General features: G+C 39.6%; 1 protein-coding gene across 3 annotated transcripts in view; it reads left to right on the plus strand.

The window, feature by feature from the left end:
- TGFB2 (transforming growth factor beta 2) overlaps positions 1–11412 on the plus strand; it is a 79966-nt gene extending 68554 nt beyond the window's left edge. For 2 of the 3 annotated variants that reach the window (XM_061185317.1, XM_061185315.1), the window contains 5 exons: positions 4221–4353; positions 4477–4587; positions 6116–6293; positions 7658–7811; positions 10888–11412. In XM_061185317.1, coding sequence (XP_061041300.1) covers positions 4221–4353; positions 4477–4587; positions 6116–6293; positions 7658–7811; positions 10888–11046 — 735 coding nt within the window. In that variant the 3' untranslated portion in view covers positions 11047–11412. The remainder of the gene's footprint in view (positions 1–4220; positions 4354–4476; positions 4588–6115; positions 6294–7657; positions 7812–10887) is intronic. The other variant, XM_061185316.1, reaches the window with a different exon arrangement.
- The last annotated feature ends 2969 nt before the right edge of the window (positions 11413–14381 follow it).

The raw sequence follows: 14381 nt of genomic DNA on the forward strand, positions 1-14381 counted from the left end.
CTATTGTATGTATATACTCCATTTTGTTTATCCATATATCTGTTGATGGACACTTGGGTTGTTTTCATCATTCAACTATTGTGATTAATGCTGCTATGAACATTGGTGTACAAGTACCTGTTTCAGTCCCTATTTTCAATTCTTTTGGGTATATACCTAGCAGTAGAATTGCTAGATCATATGGTAATTTCATGTTTACCTTTTCTGAGGACCCACCAAACTGTTTTTCAAAAAAAAAATTTTTTTTAAGCAATTTGTCTTTATGAAGACTTTCTAAGGCATTCAGCTTGGTTCTCACAGAAGCAACAGCTCTCTTTACGTTTGGTCCTATATTTCATCAGTTTCTAGACCATCTAATTAACTTGTATAATTACAATATCATGGATTCCCTGGTGGTCCAGTGGTTAAGACTCCGCACTTCCAATGCGGGGGGCGCGGGTTTGATCCCTGGTCGGGGAACTGAGATCCCGCATGCTGCGTGGTCAAAAAAATACAATATCAAGTCCAACTATCATAAACAGGTTTAGAAACATATACAATTGATACTTGCTAAGCATGCAACTCAACTGCTAAGACCAGAAGTCCTTGGAACATACTAGAGAGTAGCTTTCTGGCAATAAGCCCCAGGGTGCTATGGGCATCAGCCAATACCTATTACAGAACAAATGGAGAATATTGGTTAATCTGTCCAGTCAAATGGAGGCCAGTTAAGAGAGCTTTTACCATTCAATTAAATTACCTTTGTCATGATAAGATGTATAAAGGAATTTAGAAATGACTGTGGCTCTAGAAAAAAAAAAAAAAACAGCTGCACATCCAGGACTGTTAACATTCAATACACTTGTTGTTGGGAGACTAGAGAAAGGCACACAGCAAAGGCTAAAATAGAATGGGAAGTTGACCAAGGTGGTCATTTTTGTATCAACTCTTGAATTTAAGAAAGTTCTAATCGATAAGAGCCGTAGGTTAATTTTCTTCCCTTACAGCTTCACTTAGCGTGGGTGATAAATGGAAGATAAACAAAGAATAGGGAGATCGTGCCTATTCTTAGAAAGAAAATACCTTTCAGGTTAAGATTCAAGACTTTGGGATGTGATTAGAAGGTTTTCTAGCCAGTTCTGAAATGAAATCACCAAGCTGTAGGAGGAGTACTTTTATACAGCATCATCCATCCTTGTTGGTGACCCAAATTATTAAAGGTTTGGGAAATTGCCCCTCTAAATATGGGCTAAAGGAACTGGGTTTATTTAGCTTAGAGAGGGAGACTGAGCATGCTGAGGGGGACTTAATAATAGTCTCCAAGAATATGAGGGATATTCTATGAGTGATGGAAAGCAGCTGTTTCCTGTTTCCACTGAGGGCTGGATAAGAAAGAATGGAGTTAAATTGCAACAAGTGGGTTTAAGAACTACTTGGCCATAAAGTTCAAGACAACAAACCCACAAGACCAAAGTCACTTCTCTGTTTCAGAATTATGTAGCTCACTAGCTATCTTTCTTGGGTGGTTTCAACTGGCCTGTTCTTGAACTAGTAAAAAGATATGGAGGACCTTTCACCGGTGTGAGAGTATGAAGTTGTCCAGTGTCAGAACCTACCAGTGTTCTGTGGCTGAGGAAGCACTTATCTTCTAAGGAGATTTAAAAAGAAAAAAAATTCAGAATCTCTTTGCTCCACCTTCATCTACTTTTAAAGCCAGATAATCTAGATTTACTTCTTCTGTATGAGATGAAAATTTTCCAGAGATTTGCCAGTGTGTGTTTTTTTCTGCCCACTTGGTCAATGTGGTCACGACTTTAAACATAAAGTTCTGTGTTTTTAGTGAGATGGTGTATACACATACATGTGTATACATACATGTATATAGGCATGGGTGTATATATGGTGCCTTAAGATATGAGATATATACACATGTATCTCATAGATATTGTAGATATTTGATATATGATATAGATATATATTTATCATATGTAATTAATTCAGCAATGAAAGCAATGTTTCATTCTAGACAGTGTGTCTGTGTGTTAGGGATATGAAGATGAATAAGATATACACCATGCTAATTGGGAGCAAAGCAAATAAATACACAAAGCATTATGAAATAATGCATCATTATAGAAAGTCATCTAGGGGAAGAAATTTAAAGACAGAAAAGTGAGTTTGGGCAATGTTACTAGTCTTTAGCCAACGAGGCAGATGGAAATGCCTGAAACTTCTTCTCAACTATTGTTTCACCATTGTTATCCTGTGTTAGGTGAATTTTACTGTTTATTCTGAATTGGATAAAGGGGTGTCTTATTTGCCCAACTAGGAGTGTTTTCAAGGCAAGGTCTCATTTCCAGAGGATTGACTGCTGTTAGGTTATATCTGGAAAATTATAGGTTTTTATCAGCATTAACTGTGTATGTGTTCCACGTGGGATATTTTCATCTTGTACCAACATTTACTATAAGCTTATTAGAAATGTTTGCCTCTATTGTTGAGTGTTCTCTGGCATCTGGGCAGGGGTGGGGTGGACCATAATCCAGCCCTGACTCCCACAACTCTTTTGGTCTTCAAAAATCCAGCATTGAAGGAGGAAGAATGACCTGGGGTTGCTTTAAATCACTCATTCACTGTGAAGCTTTGGGCAAGTTACTTAACCTCTCTGAGTCTCACTTTCCTTCATCTACCTGACAAGAATGTTTTCAGGACTAAATTAAATGCAATAGTATGCTCCAAGCTCAGAGCTCATGTGCCCAGCCCTTAAGTCATTGATTCACAAAGGGCATCTCTTGCCTATGGTAGCATCATGATTGCCTCTAGATTCTCTTCCCTCGTGGGCTTTGCTGGACCTTAGGGGCAGGTTTGTAGGGTAGGGTTGGTCTAAAGTTCATGAGGGCACCCGAAATCCAATTGTATGATTTTTTTCCCCTTTTCTATACTTACTCAATCCAGGAAAAAAAAAAAAATGTCCACTATAATGCCAGATGTTCCAGGAAGCGTTTGTTGTCAAACTACTTGAAACAAATGATGTGCACACATGGAAGGAAAGTGCGCTGTAAAATCAGCAGGAAGATTATGCTTTTTTTTTTTTTACAAGGTTTAAAGGAGAATAAATCAGTCTTCTAGATATGCAGGTAGTCATTTAATAGACATTGATTAAATCGAGTGCTGTGCTTTGAAATGATATCAAATTGAAGACATGATCCCTGCCTTGGGAGAGTTTATGAACTTGTTGGAGAGACCAAACGTGTATATATGAAATGACCACAGAACGGTTAGACTCAATCTCAGGAAAGGAAGTATAAAACAACAGGGCTTGAGCCTGTAAGTACTGAGGAAAGGCAGGATACAGGTTTGGGTAGGGATTTAATATAGTTCTTGGAGACTTAGGGTCGTGGTTTGATGGGTTCATAAAACAGTATCATTTAAAGACAGACAGAATTAAAAAAAAAAAAACCAACCTAAAATGTTCACTTCCTGTAGAAACCGAAGAACATACTGCAGTTACTCTTAACTTATTTGAAATAAATGCATCCTTCTAAATTCTCAGCGTTCAGGCTGATTTCGTTTCAAATTCTCCCTCCACACTGTGCCAGACTGCTCCTGCCCAAATTTGTTCTTCGTCTGTGGGATATGGAATATCTTTATAAATCAAAACAAGTCACAGGGAGGGTAAAAATCCCAGCTAGAGACCTACCTCAAAAGCTGAGGCGTGCCACATATTTTAATGGCGGTGGATCTAGGACCCAAGGTTAGGACCTTTCTCTCTCTATTAGAAGAAGATTTATAATTCAGAGCCTTCTGAGGGTGAGCCTGGATCCTCTGGCCTGGACCCATCCTCCAGCCCCTCCCCACATCCCAGCTCCCCAAATGAAGTAAGCAGGGAAGCAGGACAACAAAACCATTAACTTAATAGCGTAGAATTTATGGCTGAAATCTTGCAAAGCTTATGTCAGCAGAGGAAAATAATTACTGTCACTTTCTTCGAGACACTTGGCTTTATGGTTCCTGTCACCTTTATCATAACACACAGCTGATTTAGTAGCTCTGTCTTTCATGGCAAATGGCCTGGTGTTATGTTTTTATGCATGTGGACATGCTAGTGAGATGACAATACATGGAGGGACTGGAGTGGGACTAAATTTAGATAATGAACTGGAATACTGTTAATGGTTTGGGTTTAGTCATGCTGTCAGTATGCCAGCTGAGCTTTTTTTACTTGCCCTTTCCTCCTCTAGATTCTCAAATCCAAAGATTTAACATCTCCAACCCAGCGCTACATCGACAGCAAAGTCGTGAAAACCAGGGCAGAAGGCGAATGGCTCTCCTTCGATGTCACTGATGCTGTTCACGAATGGCTCCACCATAAAGGTGACCACCGCCCTCTGTTCTCCTCCTTCGATGTTCAGTGATCCTAAGTTATTGCAAGTCGATTGCAGATTGAGGGGTATTAGATGCATAGACAAATGACCTCCTTGACTTAATGTTTTCCAGACAGGAATCTGGGATTTAAAATAAGTTTACACTGTCCCTGCTGCACCTTTGTACCATCGAATAATTACATCATCCCCAACAAAAGTGAAGAACTAGAAGCGCGATTTGCAGGTAACTGAAACTTGGGCGTATGAGGTGGGGGGAGGGAAGGGCCTCTGTTGATAATCTCCTGGGGGGATGAGGTCAGTTTGCATGTGAAAATGAGATTGCTGAGTGAGGCCCGGGGAGTTTCATTTGTTTGGGCAAAGATATGGTTGGGGAAAGATATATGAAGGCAGAAAGGATTGGAAGAAAGGGATTCCTTCCCAGTTTACGCTGCTCGATGCCCCGTGATGACTTGGCAGTACTAACTGACAGACTTACCAACCTTCCAGACTCTTAAATAGCCTGTTAAGCCCTTTATTCTTCACTTGAGCAAACCAACATTCCATCTATGCTAATATTATAGAAGAAGAAGATCACATGCATTCAAGGACATCCATTGATTATCCCCCCCAAACCCAACGTCGTCGGGAGGCCACCACTGTATCTCACAGAGGACGTCCTCTCCCACCACAGCCTCTGTAACTAACCTGACCTGTACCAGAGCACACCCCCTCTTCTAGCTGGTGCCCAATATTCCAAGTGGCTTCCTTATCAGACTTTCATAATAGTTTATAAACACATAACAAGGTTTTAGTTGCCCCCCTAGTCTTGCTCACCTTTTAGTGAATTAGCCAAAAGTCAAAGAGGATGAGGAGATGCCAAGGGTTCAAGTCATGTCTTACGTTATGTAACAAGTCATTGGAGGACGAGAGGAGAGGGGGGAGTCTGGACCAATTGCAGGTGCAGCACTGGCTCCACACCACCAGGTTAGGGAGCTAATGGCCCTTTCCTAACTCACCCCACCTGGGACCTCCATCCATTGGCAGAAGGCTCCACTGGGCCTTGCTCATGGAAAAATCCTCCCAGCGGTCTAGAGATTCATTTCAGTCTCTAACCTAGTCATGATTCTCTAGAGTATGGAGATTAAATGCTTAAGCTGTCAGTCTCCTGAGTGCGCTTTGGGGAGCTCGCGTTTCTCCATCGAATCAGGAAGGCGTGGAGGATGTCATAAAATCAATGAAAAAACACTTTCTTCACAGCTTCCCAAAATAGCATTAGGTAAGGGTGGGTGACTTCTGTTTCACTTGAACCTCGTTCACTGCAGTTTAGTGTAAGTCTCAGTTTAGGTTCATCAGGGAAGTCTTTGACTTGAGCAGTCCTAGGAAGAGAGGGGACCAGCGGGCGACACGTCCTATGGCCATGTCATCAGTCGTTGAGGGGTTGAGCACAGCCTACACTGAGGACTGACTAAAACAAATAGTCGAGATTGCCCTTGGACCAGAGGTCAAAGACTTCTTCTGTAGTGACTTTCATAACCAACAGGCCCTGCCTTGGACACCGAACTGCCTTCTGACAAGAGCCCCGTTTAGCCGTGTTCCTTGTCACCTGCACTAGTCCTATCCATTGCCGTGGGGAGTGAGCCAGCTGCTGCTGCTGTGTGGTCATCACTGCTATTTGTGACAATAGACAAAGGAAAAAAAAAAAAAAAGATATGGCTGATTCTATTTGATGAAGGTGAAGCTAAATGTTTATTACCCGAATGCATTTTTTCAAGGTATTGATGGCACCTCCACATATACCAGTGGTGATCAGAAAACAATAAAGTCCACTAGGAAAAAAAACAGTGGGAAGACCCCACATCTCCTGCTAATGTTGTTACCCTCCTACAGACTTGAGTCACAACAGTCCAACCGGCGGAAGAAGCGTGCTTTGGATGCAGCCTATTGCTTTAGGTAAAGGAAATAAAAAAAAAACAAAAAGTAACTGTGTTGGTTTAACTTTTGTACTGCCTATGCCCCCCCCTTTTTTTTTTTTTTTACTAAAAATGGACTTGAACTGCAACTCATTGCGTAAAACCAGGACTAGAAAAGTAGAGCCGTAGTATTTCGTAACATCATCCTTTCCGGAGGTTTAAACAGTTATTTCTATGCTGTATTCATCAGTTCTTTAGCAATGAATCTACTGTGAAGGGAGAAAACTAGCCCCCTGAACTTTTTCCCCAGATCCCTCCGAAGCACTTTGAGGCTGAAGAAGAAAAGGAGCTGTCTGCTCCCCAGAGCAAAGTTAGGTTTCTTTGAGGTGCAGGATGGCGGGTCCCTAACTGGGGAGACTCACCACCTGTAGAAGCCTTCACTCTCCCTGCAAGGTACCCATGGTCAAACCTTCTTCACAGTAACAGTGGTGAGAGAGACAGAAGAAGGATGCTATTTGTCGTGTCTTTTACTAAAGAGTATGAGAAGGGAGGGTAACATAAATGTATCTCCCATTTCCACATGAATTCATGGAGGGAAAGTGTGAATGTTCTTCTGTATATTTTTCTTTTTCTTTTTTCTTTTGGCCGTGCCACAGGTGCAGCTTGCGGGGGCCTTAGTGGCTTGCGGGGATCTTAGTTTCCTGACCAGGAATTGAACCCGTGCCCCCTGCATTGGGAGCGCGGAGTCCTAACCACTGGCCCACCGGGGAGTTCCCCTTTTCTGTGGTTTCTTAGCAAGCCTGGTAGGAGCTGTGGGGTGGTGAGGGGTCCTCACTGATAAAGTGCTCAAAGTGTCTGAGTTCACAAGAAAAAGGGTGTTTTTTGGTTGCCAGAGCCAGTGGTTGCTCTAAGCAAGACTCCGTGTTTCTTGATCCCTGGTTCATTCCTAGATCCAGGAACAGGAAATGAAAGAAAGGATATCTTCTCAGAGGAAAATGCCTTAGATTGTTCTCTGTAAATAGCTATTGTACTTCATCCATTTTGCATTTGAAAAGGCAATAGAGGCTGGATGGCAAAACTGTGCACTGTAGGTTGGAAGGGGCTTGGTCTCCATCTGCCATATCTCTGCTTATATCTCATCATTCAAGGGAAGGGTTTGATTTTTGAGGTCCCAGATAAACGAGTTGGGGCATAGAACTCGCAAGGGAGTCCAGCGAATCACCATCACACCTCATCATGACAGTGTCTTGAGATTGCAGTTCAACCATTAAAACCTGGCCTGTGGTATTTGCTCATACATATTTGTTGAATAAATGAACGAGTCATTTTCCTGGTTTGGGATGAGGGGCGGGGGGATTGGGGTGAAATCAGCTTTAAAATCTCCATTGCTCTTTCTTTTATCAGAAATGTGCAGGATAATTGTTGCCTACGCCCACTTTACATTGATTTCAAGAGGGATCTTGGGTGGAAATGGATACATGAGCCTAAAGGGTACAATGCCAACTTCTGTGCTGGAGCGTGCCCGTATCTGTGGAGCTCAGACACTCAGCACAGTAGGGTAAGTACGGGCCTCACTTGTCTCTTCTATTCTTGGGCTGCTAATATGTACCTGCTGATAGTATTTCCACATGAATTCTAAATAGCCTGGTGCCCTTTTGTCATCACACGTAAATGGGTGCTGGAGACACCCTTTGGAATGATGAGAAAAATATGTAAGCTGTAGGTGAACTCAGAAAGTAACACTGATGAGTTTGGACAGTAGGTCTGGCCTTCCCAATTAGATTACAAGCAACTTGAGGACAGTTTAATTTTTTCTTTGTTTTATATTCTTAACAGCTGTAAGCATAAATAGGTAGGATCAATATATCACTCAGTGTCATGTGCTGTTAAGATGTGCAGGGACCCAGGTCTCCAGCTAAAAAAAGGATCCGTTATCACCTCCATCAGGGACTGTCATATTTGAAAGAACATAGAGGACTTCAGTAGATGCTTTGGCAGAGTGATTCACTAGTGTATGGCAGTTATAAAATCATTAAACTTCTCCAAACCTCAGTTTTCTTATCAGTAAAAAGGAATGTCTGTATTAAAAATTATTTTGGAAATAATAATGTCCAACTCGAGAGTGGACGTGAAGAACATACAGATGATATATGGAACAGTGATTTGAAAATCAGTATCTCCCAGTCTTTTTGAATATAACCCAAAGTAAATGAGAATCTGAATATTTTATTAAGTTACTTCAATGAGGAATGAAGGCTAATTCAGAAGGCAGGTCCTAGATTGGATGCCACGGGTTCCCAGCCCAGATTAGCAAAGACTTTTTCTATGTAATAATGATATTTGTCCAAATGCTTCTTCCTGGTGCCTAGTCATGTAGGATTTTTAGAAATGGAAAGGACTTCATAAGTTATCTTGTCCCATCCTGTAGTACTATATATAAAATAAATAAACAACAAGGACCTACTATACAGCACAGAGAACTATACTCAATATTTTGTAACAACGTATAAGGGAAAAGAATCTGAAAAAGAATATATATATATATATATATATATATACACACACACACACATAACTGAATCACTTTGCTGTACACCTGAAACTAACGCAACATTGTAAATCAACTATACTTCAATAAAAATATAGAATAAAATGAAATAATAATAAAATAAAATACAAAAAAATAATAGGCTCTCTTGTTCAAACCTTTCATTTTTTTAAAGAAATTGAAGTCTAGATCAAGTAGATGACTTGTCCAAGAGCAAACAGTTGGTGACAAACCAGAGCTTGGAACGCAGGCCTCCTTGTTTTATAACCAGGCCTTCGTTCACTTCGTCTTAGAGTTTAATTCCTGAAATGTGGCTACACATTGCGGTTATGCCTCTGTAAATCTCCTTATTAAAGAAACATTAGAAAAATTGCCTTCACTGCAGGATAGGAAAATGAATCTCCTGCCAAAAAGGTCACATAATGCGTTCAGCTGAACTCAAGAGTTTGGGGGATATCAATTATTTTAGATAATCTGTATTCTAAAATTCCTCTTGAATTCAGCTGAAAAAATCTTGTGTTGGTGGAGCATGAAGTCTATGTATTGATAAACGCTTACATATGCTAAACTTTCAATTGACAAATACGGCTCCCCTTCCTTCAGCTGTTTTCCTGACACCCCTGGAGATTTGGGCTCTCTGGGCTGACCACGTGCTTGGCCACGTGAGGGAAGCTTGCTCATGCCTGTCCCTTGGTCTGAGCTCTCTGGCCAGGCTGCTTCAGCTGGGCTGTGGCAACAGTAGCTGTAATGTGGGCAAGACCCAGTTGCCAAGTAGAAACATAATTCTCCTCCCCGATACACAGAGGGAGTGTGTGAAGGCTGAGACCATGCTTGTTTTTCAAGGAGAGAGGAAGAATCACTGTCATGATCACAAATGTGTGGTTTGGACAGTTACCCAAAAAGCCAGAGGTAGCTTAATAAAGTAGTCAGTGTTGCTGTGCTGAACAGATCTTCTGTCTTAGGCTGAAAACATTGCAGTGAATCTCGAGGAAAAGGTCACTCGCTGTTTGATTAACACATTAATGGCATCCTTGGAAATGTCTCTTTATCATCACTGGGGAAGCTCCATACTTCCGTTGGTAGAAGTCACATACCCCTTTGATATAGGATGGGGTTAAAAGTATAGCACTAACCATAGAACTTTCTTTTCATTCTAAGACTGCCTATTCACTCCTCCAACATAGCCACTACCATTTACCACATGGAAAGCTAAATGGAGGGTTGATTATTATTATTATCTTAAGAAAAATGTAACAAAGTGAATAATTAAGAATATAGATTACTTCCGAGGTCGTTCTTAGCATGATCGTATTTACGAAGCAATGAAAAATGAAAAGACTTTGATCTTTTTTTATTTTAAATGAAACTTTAGGTGACATTAAATTGGCCTGAGAAGACACTTAGCCTAGGAAGATTTCACATTGCAGGTGTCTTTTGCTCTACCTAAGGGTAGATTAAAGGTCTGATGAGAGTTTTAATAAAAAATGTTATTCTCCTGTTTATCCATGTATTCATTTCTTCACCTAGCATGTGAGTCTTGTTTTGGTTTTGTCCAGAGAAGACTCACTAGGGCTATAAGGTTAAAAAAAAGAGGTGTGTAGAGTCCCTGACCTCAAGGGAACTCTTCATCTAGGTGGGGATTGAAACTACTCACGAAACAACTTCAGTTACAAAGAAGTGTAGACACAAGGCGAAATACCAAGTTTGGTATTTGGACCAAGTTTTCTGAGGGCCTGGGAAGTATGGGCAGCAAAGCAGTGATCAAAGTAAAGACTCCTTGGAAAAACTGGAAAATCTGTTGAATGAGCAATTTTGCCTAATCTGACTTTTACAGAATTATTTGTTTACAATGTATGAGAAAAGGATTCTGTAGGAAAATGGTGAATTCAGGGATTCCTCAGGATGCCTACCCATTTGACTATAATTGGAGAATAAGTAAAGGAAAGTGTAAGCCCCAAATAATCTAAATTGCCTACTCAGTGCTGTGACTGATAAGATAACCATGTGCGATTGTTCTATTAAAAAATAATTGCCTGGTGTCTTTGGTCTTTTCCTATGTTTTCTTTCTTCTCCTGTGTCCTTTCAGGTTCTCAGCTTATATAATACCATAAATCCAGAAGCGTCTGCTTCCCCTTGCTGCGTGTCCCAGGATTTAGAACCACTCACCATTCTCTACTACATCGGCAAAACACCCAAGATTGAACAGCTTTCTAATATGATCGTAAAGTCTTGCAAATGCAGCTAAGATTCTTGGAAAAGTGACAAGATGATAATCACAAAGTGATGATGATGATGATGATGATGATGATGATGATGATGATGGTGACAAAGGCAATGTTTGTAACAGGAAAACACGAGAGAGCCTTGCTTCATCAGTGTTTAAAAAAAATTTGAAAAAGCGGTACTAGTTCAAACACTTCGGAAGTTTGTGTTCTGTTTGTTAAAACTGGCGTCTGAAACAAACAAAAAAAAAGTTGAAGGCTTTATTCTATATTTTACCTACTCTGTAAGTGAGAGAGACAAGAAGCAAAACCTTTTTTTCTTGAGAAAAAAAAATAAACACTGGAAGAATTTGTTAGTGTTAATTATGTGAAAGAAAAAAAAAACAGGAAAATCCCGTTAAGTGGAGTTGCTGTACATACGTTTTTATCCCACGCCTCACTTGATTTTTCTGTATTGCTATGCAATAGGCATCCTTCCCATTCTTACTCTTAGAGTTAACAGTGAGTTATTTATTGTGTGTTACTATATAATGAACATTTCATTGCCCTTGGAAAATAAAACAGGTGTATAAAGTGGAGACCAAATACTTTGCCAGAAACTCATGGATGGCTTAAGGAACTTGAACTCAAACGAGCCAGCAAAAAAGAGAGGTCATATTAACGGGATGAAAAATGCAAGTGACATATTATATGACCGAGCAAGTCTGCATGAAGAAAAGACCCTGCAAACACATGCTCTCTACCGACTGCCGGAGGAAGCTTCTTGTAAGGTTCAAAACTGAAAAGCCTGTTAATAAAGGAAACTTTCGGTCAGAATAAGTCTGTAAGATTTTTTTTTTTCCTTTTTAATTGTAAATGGTTCTTTGTCAGTTTAGTCAACCAGTGAAATGTTGAAATGTTTTGATATGTACTGGTCAAACTTCAGACCTTAAAGTATTGCTGTATAGCTATGCTCTAGATTTTTCCTTCATTTCGGTGTATGTAACCATACCTATATTACTACAATAGATGGGTATAGAAGCCAGTATAATTGGAAACACATCTGCAGATCTCTTTTGCAAACGATGAAATCAAAACATTAACTACTTTATGTGTAATGTATAAATTTTTACCATATTTTTAATGTTCTGTCATCATGTCAACTCTGATTTAGATTGGACTTAAATTTGGGCGCTTTTTAATGATCGTTCGGAATTGTGTGTTTCCTTTAGCTGGCCAGTACTTTTGAGTAAAGCCCCTGTACTTTGACTTGCACTACAAATACATGTTTGATAGTATTTGTTCCACCTGTGCTTTTGCATTGTCCATTATTATGACATAAGCTACCTGAGTCCACTTGTCCTTTTTTTTTCTTTTATAAAAAGACGTAGTTTTCCTTCATTTTCTAAGCATCATTACTAATCAATTCAGACATTAACAATCTTCTATTTTAGGAAAATTGGGGATTATAGATACATAGATAATTGAGGTGAAATGTTTTAGTTTTAGCAAGGGCTTAAGGATCTGACTGGAACTCAGAATCTTGGTGACTGGGTTAAGAAAGGTTTCTCTAACTTGGTTTAATCAGTATTTTCACGGAATTCTACTGTTATAAAAGAGCAGACAGTTCACAGGAAACACCTTTTTCTTTAATCGACCTTTTAGTGTTCAGGGAGAAATGGAAAGATTTAAATTTTAGTTGATTTTTTTTTTTTTTTAAGGAAGAAAAAAAGCCCAGGTCAGCCTAAGTCATTTAGTTTATTTCACTGAAGTTAAGGTTTTTATAGATGTTCTTTGAAGGTTGAAAAGGCACTAGGCAAATTCTCCCATGATCAAAAAATCCTTTCTTTCCTCTGAATGAGAGTTATCAAATCAGAGGTTAGAATTTACCTTGCTGAAATACATGATTTGCCACATTTTTGCAGAGGAGGTAACCTTATGTCAGGGGTTGTAGGCTATGTCAGTCTGTCAGTTGTCTCTTATTTAGCTTTAGGATAACAATTAATAGTAAGTCAATGGAATATTTGCAGTTTTACCTGAAGAGCAGCACAGTGATGTGTGAATCCAGAGTGAAGTTGTTTGTTTGATATAGTGTTCTTCTTTTTTGGAATTTCCTGACCATTATTAAAATGACAAATTGGATTTGTTTGAAAACTGGAAAAGCAAGAGATAGGATGCCACAATACCAAACAACCCTTGGGTTGGATGTAACCCAATCCCAGATTGGAGTGTGTTGATTTTTTTTTTTTTTTTCTCTTCCACTTTTCTATCCATTCTATGTAAATCACTTTTATTTCTGCAGGTATTTTCCTCTCAGATAGAATGACATTTCGTTTTGTATTATTTTGTCTTTCCTCATGAATGCACTGATAATATTTTAAATGCTTTATTTTAAGATCTCTTGAATCTTTTTTTTTTTTTTTTTTTTTTTTTAGTTTGGGGGTTCTATAAGGTCTTTATTTCCCATTAGTAAATATTGCTATGAGAGGGGAGGGAGATGGGAGGGAGTGGGGAAAAGGTTAGTATGTGGGGGGTGGGGTTGGCCTGCAGTTTCTCTGTGATAAACAGCAATACGATTTTATGGTTGGCATGATTTTTTTTTTTAAAAAAATGGAACATAAGAATAGCTGTTTTGTATTTTGATGACTGATTACGCTGTATTTTAACACAATGTATGTCTGTTTTTGTGGTGCTCTAGTGGTAAATAAATTATTTCAATTATATGTCGATGTGTTTTTCCTGTCCTGGTATCATCCTGGAGACCAGAGAACACTTCTGATTCAGGGAGCATGATCTCAAGCTAGAAAAGTCATACCAGCTTTAAGATTGTGCTTTTTTTTTTTTTTTTTTTCCTCAGAGAGATTCAGTCCAGAGATGTCATGCTTTAGAGTTCAAGAGCCAGGATGTATCTATCAAGGCCTGAAGAAAGCCCTGTGCAGTCTTTTTATTCCCTTGTTTATTGCTATTTGGTAATTGTTGGAGATTTAGTTTCCATCCAGCTTGACTGTCTACCAGAAAAGAAATGCAGAGAGATGTTTGGACCATGCTTTGGCTTTCTGATCCTATGTTCTGCCAACCCCAGGGCCAAAAGAACTGGTCTAGACAGTATCCCCTGTAGCCCCATAACTTGGATAGTTGCTGAGCCAGCCAGATATAACAAGAGCCACGTGCTTTTTGGGGTTGGTCTTTGAGAGCAGCTACTTCTCTATTTCTCCCCTACCGCTGCACCAAAAAACCCCTATTCCCGCAAACTTCCTTGGCTGTTCCCTGCAAAACCAGACTTTGCAAGTGAGTTGCCAGTCTCTCAATAAATCAAAGTAATAAAAAAAGTCGTTGTGGCTCCATCTGGCTGTCCTGCTTTATCTAATGAAAGAACGAG

This window comes from Eubalaena glacialis, chromosome 3, assembly GCF_028564815.1.
Source record: "Eubalaena glacialis isolate mEubGla1 chromosome 3, mEubGla1.1.hap2.+ XY, whole genome shotgun sequence".
In the NCBI taxonomy this organism is placed as follows: Eukaryota; Metazoa; Chordata; class Mammalia; order Artiodactyla; family Balaenidae; genus Eubalaena; species Eubalaena glacialis.